Source organism: Hemicordylus capensis, chromosome 1 (assembly GCF_027244095.1).
Source record: "Hemicordylus capensis ecotype Gifberg chromosome 1, rHemCap1.1.pri, whole genome shotgun sequence".
Taxonomy (NCBI): domain Eukaryota; kingdom Metazoa; phylum Chordata; class Lepidosauria; order Squamata; family Cordylidae; genus Hemicordylus; species Hemicordylus capensis.
Genome location: NC_069657.1, coordinates 329,671,213 through 329,696,628, shown reverse-complemented (window position 1 = coordinate 329,696,628; position 25,416 = coordinate 329,671,213). Strand labels below are relative to the sequence as shown.

The 25,416-nt window shown below is 43.0% G+C and overlaps 1 protein-coding gene across 2 annotated transcripts in view; it reads right to left on the bottom strand.

The window, feature by feature from the left end:
- The window catches only part of CRYBG1 (crystallin beta-gamma domain containing 1), a 158,756-nt gene extending 140,657 nt beyond the window's left edge, over positions 1-18,099 (bottom strand). Inside the window, exon 1 of one of the 2 annotated variants that reach the window (XM_053288391.1) lies at positions 17,652-18,099. In XM_053288391.1, the coding sequence (XP_053144366.1) occupies positions 17,652-18,004 (353 nt within the window). In that variant the 5' untranslated portion in view covers positions 18,005-18,099. The remainder of the gene's footprint in view (positions 1-17,651) is intronic. The other variant, XM_053288323.1, reaches the window with a different exon arrangement.
- Between the last annotated feature and the right edge of the window lie 7,317 nt (positions 18,100-25,416).

The window sequence follows — 25,416 nt, the reverse complement described above, 5'->3', positions numbered from 1 at the left end:
GAATACAACATTTGAAGCCCATGTCCAGGATCCGTCTGTGTGTGGTGGCTCTTGATGCACTAACTCCAGCCTCAGTCCACTCCTTGTGAAAGTCCCCAACACTTTTGAATGGCCTTTTCCTGACAATCCTCTCCAGGCTGCGGTCATCCCTGCTGCTTGTGCACCTTTTTCTTCCACACTTTTCCCTTCCACATAACTTTCTATTAATGTGCTTTGATACAGCACTTTGGGAACATCCAACTTCTTTTGCAATTACCTTTTGAGGCTTTCCCTCCTTATGGAGGGTGTCAATGATGGTTTTCTGCACAACTGTCAAGTCAGCAGTCTTTCCCATGATTGTGATTCCTAATGAACCAGACTGAGAGACCATTTAAAGGCTCAGGAACCCTTTGCAGGTGTTATGGATTGATTAGCTGATTGGAGTGGGACACCTGGAGCCTAGACTGTTGAACCTTTTCACAATATTCTAATTTTCTGGGATTGTGGATTTGGGGTTCTCATGAGCTGTACGCCATGATCATCACAATTATAACAAATTAAGGCTTGACTTATCTCGCTTTGCATGTAATGCGTCTATCTCATATATCAGTTTCACCTTTTAATTTGCATTACTGAAATTAATGAACTTTTGCACGATATTCTAATTTTTTGAGTTTCACCTGTATTTTAGACATGCATTTTAAACACAAAACACTTATTCCCAGTTTGTTTGTTCCATAATCTCCAATGATAAACTTGGCCCTGTTGAACATCCACAGATATGTTTTCATTAAATAAAAATATGTGGATTTTGAGGTGCAAATTGGTTTTTTTCCCCTAAACAGAAGACAGGTAGGCCTGTCTGGGAGGGATGCTGAGTGATTTGTGCAAAGAATGTGCTCATGTAGTTTCAGCTAGACCATTAACAAGGAACTAAACGGTTGGCTTCACATGAACAGACTTGTCATCAGGTGGCAGCTGGCTTGGCAACTCCATGGGAATTTGTGTTTTGTTGTAACTTCTAGAAGACTTATAGTACTGAATCTCTTGTCTCTTTCTCCTCAGTGATACACATTTTGTATAATTAAATGAAAATGACAGAGTTCTTTATTAAATATGCACCGCTGAACTTTCTAAGATACTATACAGTTAGAATTCATTAAAAGTGCTTGTTGAACAGCCCTGATAAGCTTTGGCTGCTTTAGGATTAGGACTGTTGTCCCATGCCCTTATTAAGGGAATTCTCACAGATCACTAACAAGCATTTGGAGAACTTATATTGAAGAGATAATTATATTGAATAATTATATGAAGAACTATCAAGAAAAATGACAGAGTAAAAGGCGAAAGATTTACTTCTATTTTGTATGTCATAGCTGGGTTAGTTATCTCCTCTTCAGACTGCTTGACAGTATCAATCAGGTTGGGAGGGATTTGTCCTAGAGGGGTTCAAGATTCTTTATTGATAGCTATTGATGCCTAGTCTTAGACCATTTAGACACAATTAATACTATTGTATTCTTCATATGTTTTGGTTTTGATAGACAAGATCTTGTATGTAAACTTGTATGATTTTATTGGACTCTCAGAGATGTAACCTTTCTGTTTCTACTTATAATACTAATAAAAGCATTTTTTTAAAAAAAGAAAAAAGAAAAATGACAGAGAGAAAAGGGGAACTCTATTTACTGGTTTTAGAGAGGGCAAAATATTCTATAATTTAATATAAAACCTATATTCAAGGCTCACGGATTCCATAAAATTCACTTTATGGCTAAATTGAATTTGTCTTGAAAGCAACAAGGCTGAATAGTTTCACATTACAATTATTTACTCTTCCTGCAGTCAGATTAGTCTGTTTAACTACCATGACCTCTTGAACAATTCTGTGAGTGCTTAACTTCCTTGCAAATTACCTGGCATTGATACCACCTCTACTTGCTTTGCTTTTAAACAGACACCATATGACCAATAGCTTTGGATTGTAAATAATGAGGCTGTTCTACAAAGTCAGGGTATGTGTTATCTCACAATGAGTCAGAAAACGTTGATCTTCAAGTTTGGTGAGGTTCTGCATATAGATAGATAGATAGATAGATAGATAGATAGATAGATAGATAGATAGAACGTAAATGTATCCATCGCTAATCCCATGTGTGGCAGCTCTCACGAGAGTTCGTGAGCGAGCTGCCAATTACAACAGGGACGGAGGGACAGGTGGCTGGCTGGCCGAGGAGAAGCGGCAGCCGCCAGGAGGACCTAAGGAAAAATATGGGGCTCAGATGCTCTGCACCAGATCAGCTTGTATCAAAATAAGGCCTCTTCTCTTGCCAGAGGCTGGGAAATAAACTGTGAAATTTTGTGTACACAACACATTGTTTCAAGTCTTCTAGATAACCATGTTCTGTTTGCTTACTCTGGCTTTGGTTTTGTGTCATTGGAAAGCCATACAGTACCACTGCTTGAAAAAAGGAAAGAGGGGAGAACTGTGCATGTATGAGGGGGGCACATTTGGCACCCTGCCTCAGGCACAGAGAGGTCTTGGGCTGCTACTGGCCTATAATATGCCTGCAAGGAATAATCTTCTGTGTGTAGAGGGAGGATCACTTCACCTTCTCATACACGCACTGCTAAACAACATAAATGCAGTTCCAAGTCTCAAAAAGATGCTTTAGCTAAACTGAACTACAAGAAAAACATGGTTTCTCAAATGCACATAAATATACTACTGTTTTACAGATCTTGCTAGTTCATATAATCTCTCCCAGCCATTTCTCAATCTCTCAACAATCTCTCCCTATTTGGGGGGCGAGGGGCAGATATCTATCAACAAGTGTTCTACAGTGGATAGTCAACAGCAATATATTCCTACTGGTTAATGTATTTACTGCTTGTATCTTATTATATGTGCGCACACAGACATTGCATAATATTTGACACTGAATGATTGATTGCATTTGCTTGCTAGCCTGCTGAAACATGCAGCGTAACAATGAAAATTATTGCAAAGAATGATAGGAAGCATTGCTAAAATCAATTATAAATACTATATTAAGAAAAGCCTGTCTACAATCAGCACTGAAACCATCTGTGACAAAGGTGGAGTATCTGCAGTACATATAATTTTTTTTTTAACTCATGGATTTGTTTTTCTGACAAGTATTCCCATGTAATTCTGTTCTCTACTGTTCAGTAACATGAATGAAGACCCTGATGTTTAGGAGAGCAAGTCAAAAGCTATGAAGATCAGTTGCCTTCATGTGACCAAGAGTCTGCAATATGAAAGAGATATGCACAGGACTACATGTACTAGATGCATGTTCCTGATTATATTATGTATATATTATTACTATATTACATGTATTATTATGTATGTAAATTTTGGTCTATGACCGTAAATAAACATGACTATGACTATGACTACTAGATGCTTCTCCTCTAAAGGTAAAAGTGTGCCATTGAGTTGATGTCAACTCCTGGTGATCACAGAGCCCTGTGGTTTTCTTTGGTAGGATACAGGAGGGGTTTACCATTTCCTTCCTGCGCAGAAGTGTTCTTAGTTATAGTTTTTATTTCACAAAAAGAGGTGTGCGGGAAGTCCAATTGTGTTTATTATGGATGTTATGATTATTGTTAAAAATTAATAAAAATTAAATTTCAAAAAAAAAAAAAAAGGTAAAGTGTGTCATCGAGTCGGTGTCGACTCTTGGCATCCACAGAGTCCCGTGGTTGTCTTTGGTAGAATACAGGAGGGGTTCACCATTGCCTCCTCCTGCGCAGTATGAGATGATTAAATTACATGTTTAATGGAATGGAAGAGTACAGAGTTCAGGTCCTCCTTCGCATGGCAGACCATGGGATATAAACACTGCAATCCCAATGTCTCATTCTCGCAGGAAGCACCATGCTTAATCCAACGAGACCCACATACTGCATTCATCAACACAAAGGTCACCAGCTTTCTTTCTACTTCTTGTAGGCTGCTTCCAGTTTGTTTTGGTGCAAAAATTAGAGTATTATTCTCTCGTTAGAACTTTTACAGACTTTTGCACTCCAATGAATATTTGATTCATTTTACCTACATTATCCTATTATAAATGGCTCCTTTTGATTCTTATGGACAGAGCAGTAGCCCAACCAGGGGTGTAGCGAGCTTCCTGGGAGCCAGGGGACAAAGTGTAGTCAGGGGGCCTCCATCACGCAAACAAAGCCCCAGCACCCTAAACCACGTCTGACATCAGACGCAAGGGGGCAGCCAACCTAATTCACCCAAGACTTCCCCTCCCCATTTCTGTGGCCAGCAGCAGCTCAACAGCGTGCAGCGGAGCCAGGTGCAGGGCCACCGGGGGCCACTGTCCTTCTCTGCCAGGGCAGCGGGGCTGGGCAGCCCTCCTCCGGCGGCTCCTGCATGGTTACAGTGGCCTCTCTCGGCCTCTCTTCCCTGCTTGGCTCGTCTGCCCCGTCCCTCTCAGTGCCTCACACTCTCTCTTTGGGGCAGACACAGTCACGGAATGCAGAGGCAGGCTTAAGGAAGCGCCGCAGCAGGCTGCTTCGCTCACAGCTCTCCGGGGCAAGTAGGAGAGAAGGGCAATGCGTGAGGGCAAGGGAGGACTGGCCTTGGGGGCCCTTGGGGGGGCTCTTAGATTCTGTGGGCCAGGGGACATTTGTCCCCCCCTTGTCTATGAGCCCGTTTCACAAAAGGGTACATTCCAAACTTTATGAATGAATAGCAGTTACTATTTTACAACAAGACTTGTCCTAGCTTGCTGACATGCTTTTAAATATGATTTGTGTAAGATGCAGATGCATGACACCTCAGGTGACCTAATATTTTATGCCCAGATTTTGTTACATGACAATACTGAAATACTATATAAATTTTAGTACTGCAATGTGTCATTCATTGGTTGGTTATATTAATTGATTAAAAACATTGATAGACAAAAAGAGGTGCCACAAAGGAATCAGTCAGCAGATTTCTTCAAAGTTATTTTTAATACAAGCGCTTATAAAAACTGCAAATGGAAAGAGCTCTTAGAAGAGGCATTTTTTTCCTGTTACCTGTGTGCATCACCTAAGAACAAAGTATGCTTTATGCAACTTTGTGCAAATGTAATCAGTAAATTAGTTAAAATTTATATGATAAATAGATTAGGATTCCTTTAATTGGGTGACAAGCCTTATAAATGCTTTACTATGCTTGTTCAATGGCACAATTCCTACCACTTTCCATTTTCAAATATTATTTGAAAACTATTTCCAGGAGTGATCATTAGTATCTAGTACAACACTTTAAAAAACACACACCCTGCAATCTTGCCTTCAAAAACTGTAGTGCTAGGCACTTGGGCTGTCCATTTATCATATTTATTTATTATATTTATTTATTATATTTATTATATTATACTTTTTGAACTGGGGTCTTCAAAGCAGTTGTCAGCATTCATCTCCCTCCTTCTCCCTTGCCGCCTCCCTCCCTCCCTCCCTCCCTCCCTCTCTCTCTCTCTCTCACACACACACACACACACATACACACTCCACCATTGTGAGGTGGGTAAATGAGCCATCCTACAGATCGAGCAGCAGTATGTGTGAGATGGTGTCTTCTCCTGCCTTCCTCTTCTCCTGGCTATTTCTTACAGGGGTGTAGGTCTTACATGGCTGCTACAGTGGGGCAGTAGACAATCCAGCTGGTCCAGGAGCAGGCATGTGATGATGCTGCCAACCAGCCAACATTTTACCTGAATTTTATCCTCTTGGCCAGGTGCCACCACTTAGGTGTGCAAAGCCCAATAAATGAATAAATAAAAAGCAGCCAAGCAGTTTTTGTTGTTAGAGCATGAGCACTATAGCATAGACCAACTAATGCAGCATTTGTGGTGTGGGTGTGGAAGAAGCTGCACATGTACAGTGTAGTGCACATGTGTGCTGTTTATTAATATATGTGTGCTGTATTAATATAAATATTCTGTATGGACACTCCCCCCCCGCCCCCGCCCCCGCCCCTTAGCCTGAAATGAATCCACAAAATCCACAAAAGAGGTTTACTGCTCTATTCTAGAAACTGGACTTCAGTCAGTGCAGCACCATAGCCATGATTCCAATGGAAGGCATAGCTGAGAATCAGGCACATGACACCAGCTGCTATGGCATAGCCACAGGAGACAAGAGCCATAGACAAGATAGTCTCTTGACTGAGTTATAACACTCCACTGACAAAGAAAAAGTACTCTATACATGCTTAGAGGAATGTTTTCCTCCGGTTCTTTTTTTTGGGGGGGACCCCTAACTCAAAAGTTGTTTGGTCCCATTAGAGGAAAAGTAAAGTTTTTCTCTGCCCATGCTTAGAGGAAATCAGCACAAGTTGCCAGAATTTTAGAACACATCTGGCCATGAGATACTATTTGAAAAGTCACATTGCACAGAACAGAATAGCCTGTTCAGTCTGAAGGGGCGGGGGAGGGAAGATACCCAAAACATTACCTGTTGCAGAAGTTGTTTCCATAAAACTTGCTAGAAATAAGAAAAAGGCAACCCTCAAACAAGTGCAATTAATCTATCATCAAAACACTACTTCTTGCATATACCCCGAGGCATTGTTCCCATACTTCTGTTTATGAAGTACAGCAGAGACTTGTGAAAATGAGTAAAAGAGAACACAAGAGTAGATAAATCATGAGGTAATTTGGTGTTTCCCACTGATCATATAGGTCGCCTTTGTATTTGGGTCGAACTTGTTTCTACATCATATTACAACACTCAATAAAATTACCCTTTGTAATTTGCCAAACCACTGGAGGTGACTTTTTCAACCTATGGTCAAATGTCTGTCTTGTTAAGACAGTTGTTTAGCATCGGATGGAGCACAGCTGGCACAAGCTTACAACAGAACAGAAATAATTCTAGGGCTGCAACCCTACTCTATTAAAATCAACTGTTATTGACTTCAGTTGGAGCAGGATTGTACCCTAAAAACGCCACAACTATCTGAAGAGTTTGCCTTGCATTGGGGAAAAAATGACCCTAAAATTGGACTTGTTTTTATGCAGCTGTTTTTATTGTAAAGTTAGTACATTTAGTACTAATTACTACTTTAATACTTCTTATCTTCCTTTTCAAGTCCTCTGCTCTTCATTCATTCACCCTCCTTACTGACAACACCACCATCCACCCTGTTGAGCAAGTATGTAGCTTTGGCTTTCTTTTTGATTCCTCTCTTTCCTTTCTCCCCCATATTTAGTCCATCACCACATGATGTTTATCCACTCCACATGATGGCCCTCATGGCACTGAACAGCAGTTAGCTAACATTTACCTCTGAAACCAGAGGCAAAGGTAGGAGGGGAACCATTGCAAAACAGTCCTCTCAACTCCCAGCCTTCCCTGCTGGTGCAGAACGATTTTATGGTTCCTCTGTATAAAAAACTGCTGGAAAGTCTCGTACAACAGGATCTCATGCCCCTTGTCCATCTCAAAAGCAGTCAAAGCAGTTTCCATTCCAAAATTCAGTCTGAACCTAGATAGATATGGGACTAGTTTATTACATTTATAAAACGTCTCATCCAGAAGCTGTGGGCGGTGAACAACTAGTTAATCAGCATCTTTGAGGAACCCCTGGAATTGCTCTCAAAAGGACACATTTGAAATGGACATCAGCATAGTCTGTGTGGACTTCTAGAATCTAACCTATTTGTCAAAAATAATTAATAATCCTTCACAATGGTAGATCCAGTTTCTCAAGGGTTACTTTAAAAAGCAAGGAGGACAAGGGTTGAGCAAGGAGGAAGTCAGGCGCACTCTTCAAAGCACTCTGTCATCAGTCTTAGGAGGAAAAATTTTCAACTGATCCCATTTAACAGGACAAGCAGCATCTTTGAACAGTTTTGCTGGATTTGGAGTGATAGCAATATCAAAATCAGATGTGAGTGATTCTATCCAAAATACATTTAGCAAAAGATTCAAAGTAGAGCACTGAGGAGCCATCCACTTCCTTGAATAGATCACGATTTGATTATTCCCTCACCATACAAAGTCCACTAGTCCTGGCCAGTACTAGTGGATATACCATTATAGTGGAGAAACAGTACTTACTTGCTGCCATTGCCATTATGATATTGGCTTTCAAATGGGCTCAAAACTAAGTTTACTTGGATTCGGCACCTTGTGTTTCAGCTTCTCCATAGTTCCATTTTCTGTAGCCCCTCATAAAGCCATGGGGATGTAGATGAGAAGGTGCACAGAGGCAAATGTCCATGGCTTGGGAAAGCTGATAATTTCAGATCTCCAAAATCAGAGAAGCAAGATGCAGTCAAGTCAAGAAAGCATTCTGGAAACCCTCCTTATGACATATTCTACACAACACTCCCTTAGCCATGAAAGCACTGGCTTAAGAAAGAATCAGTTTTCCAGTAACAAAGTTTGAATATTAGGAAATCATGATAACCTTCCAACAGAATTGTGACTTAGAAAAATATATATCATTTATATATATAAAAAAATTAACCTGCTTTTCTCAATTAAGACCTAAGGCAGCTTACAAGCAGTTCGACCAGTTCATAAGAACTAAAAAAACAATCTAAGATATAATGTCAACATTTTTTTTAAAAAAGAGACAGAAGTTATATCAGAGAGATTAAAATATCCAAAGGGCAAACAAAAGTCTTTAACAGGGACTTAAAGACAGGCAGTGAGGAAGAAACATAAATTGATATGTCATGAAGACACACAAATCTCACTTCCAAAGTTCAGGAGCAACTAATGAAAGAGACATCTCCTGCATAAACATGAAGCGAGCCTCCAAGACAGCTGGGACATGCAAGAGGACCTTTCTAGCTTCTTACAGAGCAACAAGATTTTTCTTGGGAAAGGAAGTACCTTGCACCCAAACAATTTAGAGCTTTAAAGGTCATAACCAGCACTTTACAGCACACCCAGAAGGAAAGTTACAATTAATGAAGCTGTGCTACAACAAGTGTTATAGTTTCCAGAATCCCACAACCAGTCAGGACTCTTGCAGAGTGCAGAAACATTTTGCATCAATTGCAGCTTCTGAAGGGACTTCAGAGGCAACCCCTGTACAGCATGTTACAGTAATTCAAGTGAGATGTAACTAGGACATGAATAACACAGAAACAGACACACCTGGACACCAGCTGAAGCTGGGGGGCGGGGAGCCTCTGGAGACCATGATCATCACCACACTGTGCAGACTGAAGGCTGGGTGGTGCAAGAGGACTCCCAAGCTGCAAACCTGCTGCTTCAAGGGGAGTGCAACCCTGTCCAAAACAGGCTGACATATCATTGCTGAATCAGCAGACCAGGAGAGCCTCCACCTTGTTCAGATTTATTTTCAGCCTGTTAGCCCACACCCAGCCCTTCACTGTTTCCAGATAAAAATTCAGATCATTCAGTGTTTGTGTGTACATGTCTGTGTGTCCACATAAAACCATGAAGCCTTTGGGAAACCACAGGGCAAAGGCCAAGGTGCCAAACAGATGTATCCAGTATCACCTTCTGGTAACAACCCTGCAGGAAGGGCTCGAGCCATTCTGTCACTGACTGTGCCTCCTAGTCTCATCCCCACAAAGAGCTCCAGAATAGTACCATGATCGATGGTACTGAAAGCGGTTGAGAGCTCCAACAGGGATACACTCCACCTCTCCAGTTCCAGCAAAGGTCATCTAGCAGAGTGATCAAGTAATCTTGATTCTCTGCAGAATAATTAGAAGCCACAGAAGCCATACACAAAAAAGATTGCATGAACTGGCCCAGAGAAAGAAAAGAAAGACAGCAAACAAAACAAAAACCAACGGAACAGCTAATTTCATTCATGACACTTCATATGATTATGCACATGATTGCTTCTAAATCCAATTTGCATGCATTACTTTCATGTAGTTTATCCGAAAGTTTATCTTAAAACATCAAGACCTTGAGTTTGCTGTGAAGCAGATGAAACAGCATGAATATCTGCTTTATACTGTAGCCAGTGATGCACCACATTCTCTACCTGATTGCTCTCCACAATGTATGTTAATTGAAAATGGAAACCCTTACTTTTAGACCGCTACCAAAATTATGTCTTAAACAAAGAGTTGCATAAGACACACAATGATGAAATAGCACAGCCAAGATAAACATTGTCATGTCTCTGAGAAACAGAAAACACCCGTGAGTAAGAGCAGCATGAAACTTACAAGATGAGTGGTCAACTCTTTTGTATAATGTTATATAAGTATGAGTATTATATTTTACTCATTTAAAGATGTTAACAAATGTAAAACCATTTGAAAACAAAGATACTGGGTGGTAACTGTAAATGTCATTTCTTTATTATTTATTTAAAATATTTATACCCCACCCCTCTAGTGCACTACTGTTCGTGGCGGCTCACAACAATAAGATAGACACAAGATACAATAAAAGTAATAAAATTAACTAAATTAAATTAAACAAAAAGTTGTCAGATTAAAAACCATAATCATTATTAGGTTCAAATTAAAGGTTATTTTAAAAGCTAAAAACTGAAAATTATAAAAAGCTAAAGAACCTACCAGATATAACCAAAAAAAAAAAAAAGGAGCCTTAAAAAGCCTCCTTTAAAAGGTGCATTTTAAGATGTTTTTTAAAAACACTGGAGGGAACATGGCAAACTTCTTAAAAGAGGCACAACAGTATTTGGCTCCACTGACTTTAATGGGCCTAAACCAGAAGATACAAATATTTCAGTCTAAGTGTTGTCCAGATTGTATTGATGTTTGCCATCTTCACTAACAAGAACCTTCCATTTATACACCCGAAAGAAAAGTAGAACTACTCAAAAGAGTCAGGCTTCTTTCCTATGTACACAGACTCGACTAAGAAGTTCCACTGAAATCAGTAGCACTTACTTGAAGCAAACATTATATGGATTTGGGATTTAACTAATGCCAATTTCAGTGGTGAGGATATTAAGGATTGTAGGCAATACTTTTTTAATCTGGAGCAAATTACCTAAAAGAGTAACAAATAGAGAAGGCAAATGAAAACTGCTGAAAACATTTTCACCGCATTTTATAAACTCCTTTTCATCCAGGAAGTTTCTCTCCATTTCAAGCATAGAGTGACTGTTAATTATGCCGAGTAACTAGATAAAGGTAAAGTGTGCCGTCGAGTCGATTTAGACTCCTGGCGACCACAGAGTCCTGTGGTTGTTTTTGGTAGAATACAGGAGGGTTTACCATTGCCTCCTCCTGTGCAGTATGAGATGATACCTTTCAGCATCTTCCTACATTGCTGCTGCCTGATATAGGTGTTTCCCATAGACTGGGAATTATACCAGCGGAGATTCGAACTGGCAATCTCTGGTTAGCTAATCAAGTCATTTCCCCACTGCGCCATTAGACAGACGCATAAAACATGTTTAGAAACAAATTTCATTGTTTCTGTGAAGAGTATTATTAGTAACCAAGAAAGCAATAAAATATTTCACTCTTTTATTGCTAAACAAAATATATTTAACAGTGAATAGATTCACTGTTAAAGGCAAAAGATCCACTACTAAAGGCAAAAAATTTGAACATTCATTTCTGAATGACAAGACAGATATTTTATTTATTTATTTATTTATTACATTTATAGAACACCCTATCCAAAGGCTCTGGGCGGTGCGCAACAAGTTGTGCACAAGATATAAGGAAACATGTATCTGAAACACTGTTTTGTACAGGAAAGACCTACGTTTGTAATTTATTTTTGAAATTGGTTCAAACAATCAATCAATCAATCATTATTACAGTCACAGACCAGCATAAAGTACTTTTTAAAACCTAAGTAGCAATAGATTTTATACTTTAAGACTATCATAAGATGATTTAAAATACACACGTGGACAAATACGTTGGTACCCCTCCACGAAAAAAGAAGAACCCTCAATTGTCTCTGAAATAACTTGAAACTGACAAAAGTAATTGGCACCCATCATTGTTTATTCCGCATTTAACAAAAATCAGACTTTGCTTTAGAGTTTTGATGCAACAGAATATTTCAAATAATAACACAAATGAAAAATGACATGGGCAAAAATGATGGGACCCTTAACCTAATATTTTGTTGCACAACCTTTAGAGGCAATCACTGCAAACAAGTGATTCTTGTAGCTCTCAATGAGACTTCTGCACCTGTCAACAGGTAGTTTGGCCCACTCTTCCTGAGCAAACTGCTCCAGCTGTGTCAGGTTTGAAGGGTGCCTTCTCCAGACTGCATGTTTCAGTTCTTTCCATAGATGTTTGATAGGATACAAATCAGGGCTCATAGAAGGCCACTTCAGAATAGTCCGAAGTTTTGTTCTTAGCCATTTTGGGTGCTTTTAGCTGTGTGTTTTGGGTCATTATCCTGTTGGAGGATCCATGACCTGTGATTGAGACAGAGCTTTCTGACACTGGGCAGTACGTTTCGCTCCAGAATGTCTTGATAATCTTGAGATTTCATTGTTCCCTGCACAGACTCAAGGCACCCCGTGCCAGATGCAGCAAAGCAGCCCCCAAACACAACCGAGCCTCCTTCATGTTTCACAGTAGGTATGGTGTTCTTTTCTTTGAAAGCTTCATTTTTTTGTCTGTGGACATAGAGCTGATGTGACTTGCCAAAAAGCTCCAGTTTTGTCATAGAAAAGCCAGACTAGAATTTGCTAAAATGCATATTGACAAGCCACAATGCTTCTGGGAGAATGTCCTTTGGACAGATGAGACAAAACTGGAGCTTTTTGGCAAGTCACCCACTCTTCTCCCCCCCTCCACCTTCTGCCCCAGTCTCCTCAGCCCCCCACCTTCTGGCCCATTCTCTTCTTTCTCACTGCCGTTACCACCATTATTTATCTCCCGCACACACCACTCAGTCTACACTCTCCCCTGCCCCTTCTGCCCAAGTCTCCTCTCTCCCCCACCCCCTTCTGCCCCAGTCTCCTCTACTTTCTCGCCGCTGCTGCCATTATTTATTTCCTGCCCAGTCTCCACTCTCCCTGCCCCTTCTGCCCCAATCTCCTCTCCCCCTGCCTCCTTCTGCCCCAGTCTCCTCGGCCCCCCACTTTCTGGCCCATTCTCCTCTGTTTCTCACTGCCATTACTGCCATTATTTATCTCCCGCACGCGCCACTCAGTCTCCTCTCTCCCCTGCTCCTTCTGTCCCAGTCTCCTCTCTCCCTTGCCCCCTTCTGCCCCAGTCTTCTCTGCTTTCTCACTGCTGCCGCCATTATTTATCTCCCACCCGCATGCTCGGCCACCATTATTTCTTGCCCACCCGCTCCTCTCCCCCCACCTCTTCTGCCCCAGTCTCCACTCCCCCTGCCCCCCTTCTGCCGCAGTCTCCTCTCCCCCATCCCCTTCTGCCCCAGTCTCCTCGGCCCACCATCTTCTGGCCTATTCTCCTCTGCTTTCTCGCTGCCACCGCCATTATTTATCTCCTGCCCATGCCACTCCGTCTCCTCTTTCCCCTGCCCCTTATGCCCCAGTCTCCTCTCTCCCTCGCTCCCTTCTGCCCCAGTCTCTTCTCTCCACCCCATTCTGCCCCAGTCTCCTCTGCTTTCTCACCACCGCCACCATTATTTATCTCCCACCCGCCAGCTCGGCCACTATTATTTCTCCCCTGCCCACTCCTCCCCCCCGCCCCCTTCTGCCCCTGTCTCCACTCCTCCCGCCCCCTTCTGCCCCAGTCTCCTTGGCCCCCCGTCTTCTGGCCCATTCTCCTCTGCTTTCTCACCACCGCCACTAATTATCTCCCACCCTCACTGCTCCCAAAGCGGCCGTACTTCCCGTTGGGAGGCTTGACGGCAGATGCCTGGTGTCTTGCCACCTTTGATGCTGTTCCCTCCCACGGCAATGGGTCCAGTTTCCTCCTTTCTTCCTCCTTTCCCCTGACTCTGCTGATTCCCCTTCAATTCTGCTTCTTCCTCCTCTCTCCCGCCTGCCTCCCTGGCTGCTGTTCCCTCCCAAGGTAATGGTTGGAACTCTTGCAGGACCTCGCGAGAGTTCCAGCAGGCATCCAGACGCATCCCCATGCAGTTCCCTACTCAGTTGGCCATAAAGGAATTGAACAGGCACTACAGAAGAACATGTCCTGCTGTTTCTACCTGCCCTGAGCCACAGGGGCACTTGCACTCTGAGATTGGGATCTTCCTATAGCGACCTTCAAGCATGGCTGAGGGAAGCACATGGCAGCATGCCAGTGTAACGATCCTCCTATGCTTTGGGACCTCCAATTGTGTTAGGCATGGCAAGGGGGCACTGACATAGCTGAGTCCTTCACTTACTAGCAAGTCAGAGGCCTTGCCTATGTCAGATTGGCACTCTATATCCTTGAAAATGGTTTAATATAGCTATGTTATGTATACATTTTAAACTAAACTCTTCTTTCTGTGTAACGCATAAGTATGCACTTGCTTTCATTTTAAAAACAATCACTGGATGACATCCTAACTAAATTACTCAGTACAACTACTCAGGAGACGGACTACATTTCAGTAGGATTCCCTCTAATAAAATTTAGTCAGGCTGTCAATCACTGTCAACAGTTTTGGCTTCAGAGAAACAGTGATGGCTCATATTTCATCTACTCTCCCCCCTAACCACACAGATTCCTGGGCAACTGATTCCACCAAAGATTTAAAAATATGGAGATTCTAGGCAATCATATCCAGGAATGCATTTGTATGACTTGTTTGGTAATAGGGACATATGTTTAATTAATCTGTTCAATGCCAGGTTTCTGCGTCTCCAGTTCTGTTCTAGCTCATTCTTTCTCCACAGAGCAGCATTCTAATCCCATCATGATCCTGTCAGGTAGAGGGTGCTGGGGCAATGGTGGCATCCCCAGGATCACCTTAGTGAACATTAGGCTGAGCAGAGAGTTGAACCAGATTGTGCAGTTTCCAAGCCCACAGTTACTATACTATCAGGTATTTATTACTGTTTAGATGGACTGGCAGAAGCACTGAAACAAGAAAGTGGTTCCCAAAGTATAACTTGAAGGTTCAAATTTATAGCAGCTGTTCAGCAAAAGACACACAAAAGCAGCAAGTGACTATTTCTATCTAAGGTAGTGAATCTTTCCAGTGTAAAAACAACCACCACCACCTGCCCCAGATAAAGCAGGGGAGACAGTATCCTATAAATAATGAGTTGTTTTGGCAAAAGTACTTGAAGTATCACAGAATCATTGGCAGAATGTTTACAGGGGTCTAAGGGGCATTCAGACAACATCCTACCAGGGGTCAACATCTTCCCTACTACAACATTTCTAGCATCAGCCCACATTTATTGTCAGTCGTCACCTTGATGTTACAACGCTAATAGGATTGGGCTGCATAAGGTAGTTTTGAGCTCAGTGGACTTGAGCTCAGTGGACTACATTGCCAAAGAAGTGTACTGTACATAGGACTGCAGTTTCATCTGCCGAAATTACCTTATTCAGTATTTATTACACATTTGTTTTCAATTCTGTTTTGTATGTCACCTTGATATAGACAATTGACAAACATACATTCAATATGAGCAAGTACCATTAATCTTAATGAGAGTTACTTCTGTGTAAACCAGGGCGCTTTCCAGATTATTCGCTCAAAAGTGCCTAAATGCCTCATTCAGGCAAATCTCAGTCAAAATGTAAAACCCACAGGGGAAGCAGTCTTGCGAAAACTAACAACCCAGAAAAATCACACCTTTTTTACACCAGATAAACAATGTCATAGCACTAAATTGCAGCAATTAAATTTGAAAAAGGCATCTGACATATGAACAGCACCCTGCGGTCAGTGTTGGGACTGCGGTGTCACAACACTGGAAGTGTAGAAGCACACTTCAGAGATATGTCCTGACTCTGTTTTCGGGTCTAATCTGGAAAGTGCCATGGTTAAGATTGGGCTGCGAGCATTGCACAAGAGCAATGCAGAAAATATCATGTGCCCGGTGTCATAAATAGTAGTGAGGATGCCACACTCTCAGCTGGCAAACAGTGACACTAATCAGCAGGTGGTTCTGCACAGACAAAGGAAGTATTTTACACAACGCATAATTAACTTATTTAGATTTCTTTATCACAAGATGTAGAGATGGCTCCTAGTTTACATAGCTTTAACAAAGGATTACACAAATTCACGGAGGTCAGGTCAATACATTCTTAATTTATTATTTAACCATGCATGATAGCTTAATTAAACCTCCAAGCTCCAAGCTATTTGAGTATCAGATGCTGAATGCAACCAGCGGGGTTATGGGGTACCACCATAAGTATCATGTCCTGCTTGTGAGCTTTCTAAGACATCTAGCTGACTGCTGTTGGAAACAGAATGCTGGGTAAAGAGGCCTTGGTCTAATCCATCAAAAGAATTCTTATGTTAAACAATTGCTGCCAAGCAGGGCGTTTATTTACTTTGCAAGTCATTTCTTCCTACAGAGGATGCATACTATTAAGACATAAAATATTTACAAATATTAAAACTAGATCCTCATTTCACTCTTTCACTGGCACCAAGAACTGACCCAGCACTAGAATGAAAAGCTGATAAGAGAAACCATCACAAATGCAGTTTAGTCTCTGAGGAAATCCCCTCCCCAGCAGTGGAATTCTTTGGACTGGACTTCTGGGCAAAGGTCCAGTCCCCCGCAGGCACTGGGGGCCTCCAAATGCTAACCTGAGGGGCTTCCAAATGGCAATGCCTAATTTAAGTGACAGGATTGTCTTTGCAAATTTGGTCTCTCTCTCTCTCTCTCTCTCTCTCTGCAAGTCAGTGGGAAGTATCTTATTCATAATAAGATACTTCTATAAAAAAAAATTTCAAATAATGTCCAGCTTTCCCTGAGCATGTTCTGGTGTAAAAAAATAGTGCACTGCAGCTTATCTGGCAGTGATAGCAGGGGTGGAGGTGGCAGCAGCAGGAGGTGTGTGCCAAAAGGCCTTTGGGTCCAGGCTCCAAAATTACCTAGGTGCACCTTTGCTCCCCGGGCGATTTGTTCTGCCCCATCAGAAACATTCCAATTAAGCATCCACCTACTCATCCGATATCTCATCTCTGGCTGTTGCTTTATCTTAGCGCTTCAAAATAAGGGGAAGGTTGATGTTCTGGGCGATTGCTGAATGACTATATAAGTTAGGATCTGAGAGATCACAGTGTTTAAACAGAGGACCATGACAGCGTTATACGTGGGTCACACAGGTATGATGGCGGGGATGGCTGGGTGGGAGTCAACAAAAAAAGGGCTATAGGAATAAGGACGTTAGTACGAAGAGGAGGAGGAGAAAAGACAATGCTCCTTTCCAAAAGCCAACACTCCTGAAAATGCGCGCAGACCATATCTGGAATTTAACAAAACAAAACAAAACGATTCCTGTGCCTTTAAGGCGCAGAGCTCCGTACTGGGAGCCCGCCCTCTCACTAGTCAGTTGCTTTCGCTTCTCTTCTGCAAAGGGCGGGGGGCTGCAAATGAACAAGTCCCACTTCGCCCGGCCAATGGGAGGGCTGGCGGCTGCCCCTTTTGCAAAGACTCGGAAAGCATTCTTGGGGGGGGGGGGTGCTGTTTGGCAAGCGCGCGCTCCTTTGACTTCCCAGAGCGACTCCCTGCTGGCAGCAGGAGGGAGGAGGAGAGCAGGTACGGGACCCCGGCTAGCACGCAGGGAAGAGAGCCGAGCCAAGCTGGGCGTTACCTGCTCCGGGCGCTCGAGGTCTCGGACGGACTGAAGTAGGACGAGAAGGAGAGCGAAGGCGAAGCGGGTGCGCTGCCCCCGTAGCTGCTGCTGGTCTCTAGAGCCGCCGCCGGCGGGTCCTTGTGTTTCTTCTTGAGGCGCCAGTGCCCGAAAGCCGAGCGCTTCTTGCGCTCTCCGGAGTCGGCGCCTGGAGGGCTCCTGCTGCGGCGATGCTCCCGCTTGCCCTGAAGCGACGGAGAAGGGCAGGGGGACGACAAAGGCGTCTCCCTGCTCGTGTCCGGCTCGGAGTCCGGCTCGGAGTCGCTCTTATGGTGGAAGAGCCTGCCGAGCCTTCTGAAGCCCCCTTTCTCCATGCTGAGCGCTCAGTCCGGACAGCAACGAAGGCAGGAGGAGGCAGCCGGAGCAGCAGCGGCAGCAGCAACAACCGCCTTTTGCGAGCAGCTCGAGACTAGCCGGGCACTAAGAAGCAGGCAGGCACTTCGCCCGCGCGCTCTCCTGTCGCGCCAAGGTGAGGAGCGCCAGAGAACTAAAGCGCCCCCTCAAGGCTGCCCCGGGAACTCCAGCTCTGTCAGGTGCGCCCGCTGCGGTCGCTCTTGCTGCAAACCGCACCCTCCCCACCTCCTCAGCTTTGCTTCTTGCGAACTTCCAAGTCACGATGAAGCCATCCTGTCTCCCCGGGATTTCTGGCGATTTACTCCGTTCTGGTTCTGCTTCTGCCGCCGCCGCCGCTTCCTCACCCTTCTCAAAGCCCCGCTGATCGTTATCGCATTAGAAGGGGCCCCGTCTTATTGTACAGGAAGGGAGAGGCTTGCCTTGTCCGTGCTAAGGGTGCAAATTATAAGCCATCATTAGTTTGTTGTTTTCCTGATGAGGCCGAGATTGCTCAGATGCCTGAATCCCTTGTGCAAGGGCTGTAGCTATATACGGAAACACACCTGAAAAGCACCAGCTGCGAGCTCTGGAGAGGCTCCCGACGTTGCCTTATGACAGTCAGCTCTTTTGGGCAATGATTTTGCCTGTGTACAAATTAAACTTGATCCACTTTTAGTCATGATTGACAGTCCTTAAGGAGAAAGGTGTGGACTGCTGAACTCAGGAATTAAGTACACTCACCCACCCATCTCCACCATTGTTAAACCCAACTGATATATCATGGTCTTATACTGACTTTTTGAATATGAGGCAAACCTGCAGGAAGGGCCATAGTTAGAGTGTGCCATCGAGTCACTGTGGACTCCTGGTGACCACAGAGCCCTGTGGCTTTTTTTGGTAGAAGGGGTTTACCATTGCCATTTCCTGCACAGTATGAGATGATGCCTTTCAGTGTCTTCCTATATCGCTGCTGCCCAGTATAGGTGTTGCCCATAGTCTGGGAAACATACGAGCAGGGATTTGAACCGGCAACCTCTGGCTTGCTAGTCAAGTCATTTCCCCGTTGCACCATTAGGTGGCTCAGGACCATAGTTAGGAGGAGATTTATTTTGCCTTCTCTCCTGCTCTATCTCTTGAATTCCAGGTGACTTACAGTGGTTTGTCTAAATCAGGCCTGCTCAACTTAGGCCCTCCAGCTGTTTTTGGACTACAACTCCCACAATCTCCAGCCACAGTGGCCAATAGCCAGGAATTATGGGAGTTGTAGGCGTGATCCACTTGTGGAACTCTCTGCCACAGGATGTGGTGACGGCCAACAACCTGGATGGCTTTAAGAGGGGTTTGGATGACTTCATGGAGGAGAGGTCTATCAATGGCTACTAGTCAGAGGGCTGTGGGCCACCTCCAGCCTCAAGGGTGTGCCTCTGAGTACCAGTTGCAGGGGAGTAATGGCAGGAGAGAGGGCACGCCCTCAACTCCTGCCTGTGGCTTCCAGCGGCATCTGGTGGGCCACTGTGCGAAACAGGATGCTGGACTAGATAGGCCTTGAGCCTGATCCAGCAGGGCTGTTCTTATGTTCTTATCTGCAGGAGGGCTGAAGTTGAGCAGCCCTGGTCTAAATACACAGCTCTTCTGACTCCATATACAGCATAATCTGACTCAATTATGACACCACTGATGAATGCACCACTGAGAGACCTGAAAGGCCAAGTTGAAGACAGATCATCATCTTGGAGAGAATCTATATGGTCACTTAGAGTCTACACCGACTTGAGCAATCAATCACTCAATCTGACCACAAAGCACAGCTAGGTCTGGGGGTGGGGGGGGGTGGATATAGAAAAGTCTGAGCAAGACCAACAGGTGAAATTCTAGAACTGTAATTGTCATTTTTGTTCAGTGGGGAATCAGATTTTTATGTCTCCCCAGGAGGCTTTACAGACAGGGCTGTTACCCCGAATCTCTTTCAGAAGAGAGTGTGTGCATTCACACATCAGCCAAACTTACTCCAAAGTCCTTGGACCCACTCCACACACAAATTGGGCTTTGTCTTGCAAATTCTAGCTTATCTTGGTGTATTTCCAGGTTTTAAAATACTGGTTTTAAGCTACTTTTCCTGAAAATAGGGAGAGGCACTGACATAGAATCATTAGCGTGATAAGAGAGGTACTCTCTTTAGAAATGAAGATATAGCACTTTAGAAAGCTCCCCCACCCCCCAATTGGCAAGAAGGAAAACATGAAGGGATGCCATGTGAACTTGCATCAAAAGCAAACCAGAGAGCAGAAGGGAGGGGCTGCTTCCCTCGGTGCCGCAGGTGTGATTCAAAGTGACTTTGCTCAACATTTACCCTGCAGCATGAAGTCATGTGTGAATAACTCCCAGGGCAGAAAACAGGGATGTGCATGAAACAATTTTTGTGATTCAATTCCAGTTTGTTTTGATTCAAACTCAAATCTGCTGCCCTTGAATCAAGGTAGATTCAGATTCGATTGTAACAGGCTAGGGGGCAGCAAGGTGGGTTAGGTGGCAGGGTGCCATGGGTGCTGCCTACCACCCAAACCACAAAGCGATCAGGCAAACGGTTGATTTTTTTAAAGGAATGTTTTAGTTTTAAGTTATTTTGTATTTTTTTGCCTAGGGAATAATGAAGATTCAAAGCAGCCCCATTTTTTCCTGTGGGTAGCGCCTAGGTGCTCGAAAGCAGGTTTGGCGTAGAGCTCCATGGGTGCCAACTATCACCCAACCTTCAAGGTGGCAGGCCACGCTGGTGATTTTTAGGGAATTTCTTAATGTATTTTAGAATCTTTGGTGTTAACTAACTTTCTTATAATGAATCCCTATGAAGAAGCAATGTAACATCAGAGACTCTAATGTGTTTAGACTCTTGGATGTTACTTTATTTGTAACTGCCTTGCGGCTTGGGCGATAGTTGGCACCCCACCCTCCATACCTGCTCTGGAGTACCTAGACACTACCCGTGGGGAATAATGGGGCCGCTTCAAATCCCCATTATTCCCTATGGCAGAAAAATACAAAATCACTTAAAACTAAACATTTCCTTTAAAATCACTTTCGTGCCCCACCAGAGAAGCTCAAAGGGACATGATGAAATGGCAATGACTAAGAGAAACTCAGATTTCACATTGGTTCTAATCTAATCTGGGGAGATTCAATTCAAGTTCTATTTTGGCCAGTGGTGCCAGGGCAAATTCGTTCTGAGGTTAAGTCACTCAAATCAACCAGATTTGAGCCGAATCAATTCAACTTCAAAATGATTTGCACATCCCTAACAGATAAACTTCTAGATGTGACAGGGGTTCTCTACCTTTGGTCCATAGATGCTTTATAATCCACTGTAAGTTTGAGAACCCCTAAGCTACAACTTTCCCCACAGGCTTCTGTTATAGGTTGACTATGGAGCAGTAGTGCGAAACTGATATTTAGCTGGGGCTAAATTTGCATGGTGGCTATGAATGTGGCCTCCCCATCAGTTGCTCTCCTGATCTCAGCGTCTTCCTCTTTCTCCATCAATATAGCACATTTATATAGTTTTTAGAATGTATTTGATACCTTCTCTTCCGACACAGCAGTCAAAACAATATACCATTAAAAACAAACAAACCAACACTCCATTGTCTGGAGACATGTCATGCATGGGGAAAAAGGTAAGGGTCTGCAGTCACAGAAACAAAACAATCACATCTGCATGTGCTGCCATTACTGTCTATTGTTGAATCTAGAGAGCAGGTTTGCGACTCACACACATCAGTAGTTCTGTTTCTCCGTGCGCCTGCAGCCATCACCTTCCACCACTCCTACTACCTAACAACTTCCCACTTTTTCCTTCCGATCTTCCATTTCTGGTGTTCTGTCTTGATGGCCATTGGCCACTTCTGAGAAATGGATTTAGAGGTATCAGTAGAATCAACCAACACAATGTGATTATAATTTAAGCTAGATCTCAGAACTTGGTTTGTTCTTAAGGTATTGCCAACTGACCTTGGACACAGCCCCCAGCTGTGTTCAAGAAAAGGTAGATACTTTTTACTCTAGAATAGGGGTCCTTACTTAACCTTGGGTCCCTAGATGTTGTTGAACTACAACTCCCATCATCCCCAGCCACAATGGCCATCATTGTGGGGATGATGAGCAACGACTTTTGGACTAGCCTACCCTAGAACATATCTCCATGCTCACAACAGGAAGTGACATGGAGTAGACAGCCTACACAGGTTTCTGTGCATCAGCAGGGACTATAGTACCCAAACAGTGCTTGATACAGTGCCTGAATCAGAACAATCTAAACATGTCTGCCTGGCTAAACTCACTCCATCCATATTAACTGGGACTGGATGTTTTGAACATATTACACCAGTGCTTCATCAGCTGTACTGGCTTCCAGTCCATTTCTGGGCCCAATTCAAAATTCTGGTTTTAACTTTTAAAGCCCTAAATGTCTTGGGACTGGGTTATCTGAGAGAGCACCTTGCCCCATGTGTCCCAACCTGGACCTTAAGATCTTCACACAGTCTGGCAGTACACCAGATTCAGACCATGCCCAAATCTGTTGAAGTTGAACATCCATTAGGAAGCTCAACAGGAACTCACTGGGGAAAATGAAACAGGATGGGAGTTGTCAATGCTACACTTTCTCAATATTTTAAAGTAACCCTTTTAAAATACCAAATACCAGATTCAATCATAAAAGGACCTTTGCAAAGTCTTGTGGGATGCTTCTAACATATCTTTTAACAATTGATTGAGTACTATGCTAACATTATTGGCACTCAAGGGCATTTAGAGAGATTATCATTTGCTCTTAAAGTGTTTGCCTATCTGGTCTGGTGATGATCTGATCATCACCAGAAATTCTGTTGATGATCTGTTATGATGATCAGGTTGCATTAACACTCCCATCAAAATTATAGGAGTTGGGCATGTATATATCCGGGGCAAATTTTTACCTACAGAAGTTAATAATAAGAGAGGATCAGTTATGTCTTCTTAACCATCAATAAAGGGCTGTTCTCTATAATATGAATGTTTTATTCTGTGTGGTTTCAAATGACTCAGTTGAAGCAACTCCTACCACTTTCTCTTAATTTGCATTGTTGCAAACATTGTGCAAAAGAGTTCTAACCACATTAGTTATTATTGGGTGTTATAAATCATATATATAATTGCATATTATAAATATTATGTTTCTTGATGTTGCAAGTCAAATGGTGGAGTATTGAAACTTTTCAATTAAAAAAATAGTGGGGAAACCTTTTTTTCCTTTTAGGGGTGAGTTTTATAGCATATTTCTCAAAGTAGTTATGTCAAAGTAATGGGGTTTCAGTTGACCAGAAACCACACTCAATATCACTTCGTAGTTTTCCTTACTTCTGGCCCTAGTAAAGTAGCCATGTGAAACTTCTACCGATTGCAATGTGCCATCATAAACCTTTAAAAATCTATTGTGTGATGGATTGTGTAACCTAAATCAGAAATCATGGTGCCCACACAACCACTTCACTGTGGACCAAATGGAGGAATCCACTATAAGCAAACTGGTTGTAGCAAGAATCAGCCTTTTGTCCAGTTGAAGCCAAAGGAATTAAGACCATGTTCTAACATGGTCTAAGAAGTGCCTTTGAGACTCCCCCCCCACTTTTTGTATCATGTACAAACTTTGTTAATGCAAAACAGAGCCAGCAGTGGTGTAGTGGTTAGAGTGCTGGACTAGGACTGGGGAGACCCAAGTTCAAATCCCCATTCAGCCATGATACTTGCTGGATGACTCTGGGCAAGTCACTTCTCTCTCAGCCTAACCTACTTCACAGGGTTGTTGTGAGGAGAAACTTAAGTATGTAGTACACCACTCTGGGCTCCTTGGAGGAAGAGCAGGATATAAAATGTAATAAATAAATAAATAGATACGGTGGAGAGAGAGATAGAAACCAAACATTGAAAAGTGTTTTACATGTAAAGCCACAATATGTCTTGGAACCTTTTTTTTCTCAATGGTTGTGAGTGAATGTTGTTAATGTAAGATAGAATGCAGACTACAAACTCAGTGTTGCTTTACACAGACATTATACAGATATAAGAAGGAAAAACAAGCTTAAGCATCACTTATGAAACCACCCTAATTTGCCTTTGACTCAAGTAATCCAGTTTAATTCCTTTGTGCGTTGAAGCTACAGTGTATTTCTCTTATAATAGGCATGTTATGAACTCCTATTGTATATAAAAGCTGAAAGGTATGAACAAGAAAGCAGAAGTAATTACATCTCAGTGGAACTTCTTATCTCTGTACTTTTCAAATCAAAAACTTTCAAAGCATGTATATTACAAAGTGGGAAAAGGCTTAAAAAAGAGACACAGTTGATATAGACTGGGGCCTAATTAAAATTAAGTGTGCCGTCAAGTTGGTTTTGACTCCTGGAGCCCACAGAGCCGTGATTTTCTTTGGTAGAATACAGGAGGGGTTTACCATTGCCTCCTCCTGCGCAATATGAGATGATGCCTCACTACCTTAACCCTTTTTAAGAGGCTGGCTCTGCAGGCGGGTTTGCCACCAAGGCAAGGAGCAGGAGTGCTCCTTGCAGTTCTCACGCGCAGCCAAGCCTGGGCTCAGTGTTTTTCAAATATCTTTGAAACTCACCCCGCCTTCTACATTTGTGCTGGCACACCAGCCAGAAATACTCAGTTTCACAGGTGAATGTGAAAAATTGTATGAATACTATCACTGTAGTATGGTAAAGTAACTCTGCACCTGGAGGAGAGCTAGTATTGTGGTAAAGTGGTAGCAATCATGAATTGTCCCCTTTGCTAAACAGGGTCTGCCCTGCTCTGTATCCAAATGGGAGACAACCTGTAAGATATTTCCCTTAGGGGACAGACCCACTCTGAGAACAACACCTGCTTGCTTATATGCAGAAGGTTCCACATTCCCTCCCTGGCATCTCCAGGATAGGGTTGACAGAGACTCCTGCCTGCAACCCTGAAGAAACCGCTACCAAAGTGGGTAGACATTACTGAGCTAGGTAGACCAATGGTCTGACTCAATAGAAGGCAGTTTCCTATGTTCCTCATACAAAAAGGCTAAATTTATTTATTTGTTTGTTTGTTTGTTTGTTTGATTTCTGTACCGCCCTTCCAAAAATGGCTCATAATAAATAAATAAGATGGATCCTTGTCCCCAAAGGGCTCACAATCTAAAAAGAAACATAAGGTAGGCACCAGCAACAGTCACTGGAGGTACTGTGTTGGGGGTGGATAGGGCCAGTTACTCTCCCCCTGTTAAATAAAAGAGAATCGCCACATTAAAAGGTGCCTCTTTGCCAAGTTACGATGGGTATGAAAAGATTAGGGAGTCTGAAATGAAGTGAGGAGAAAACTAAGA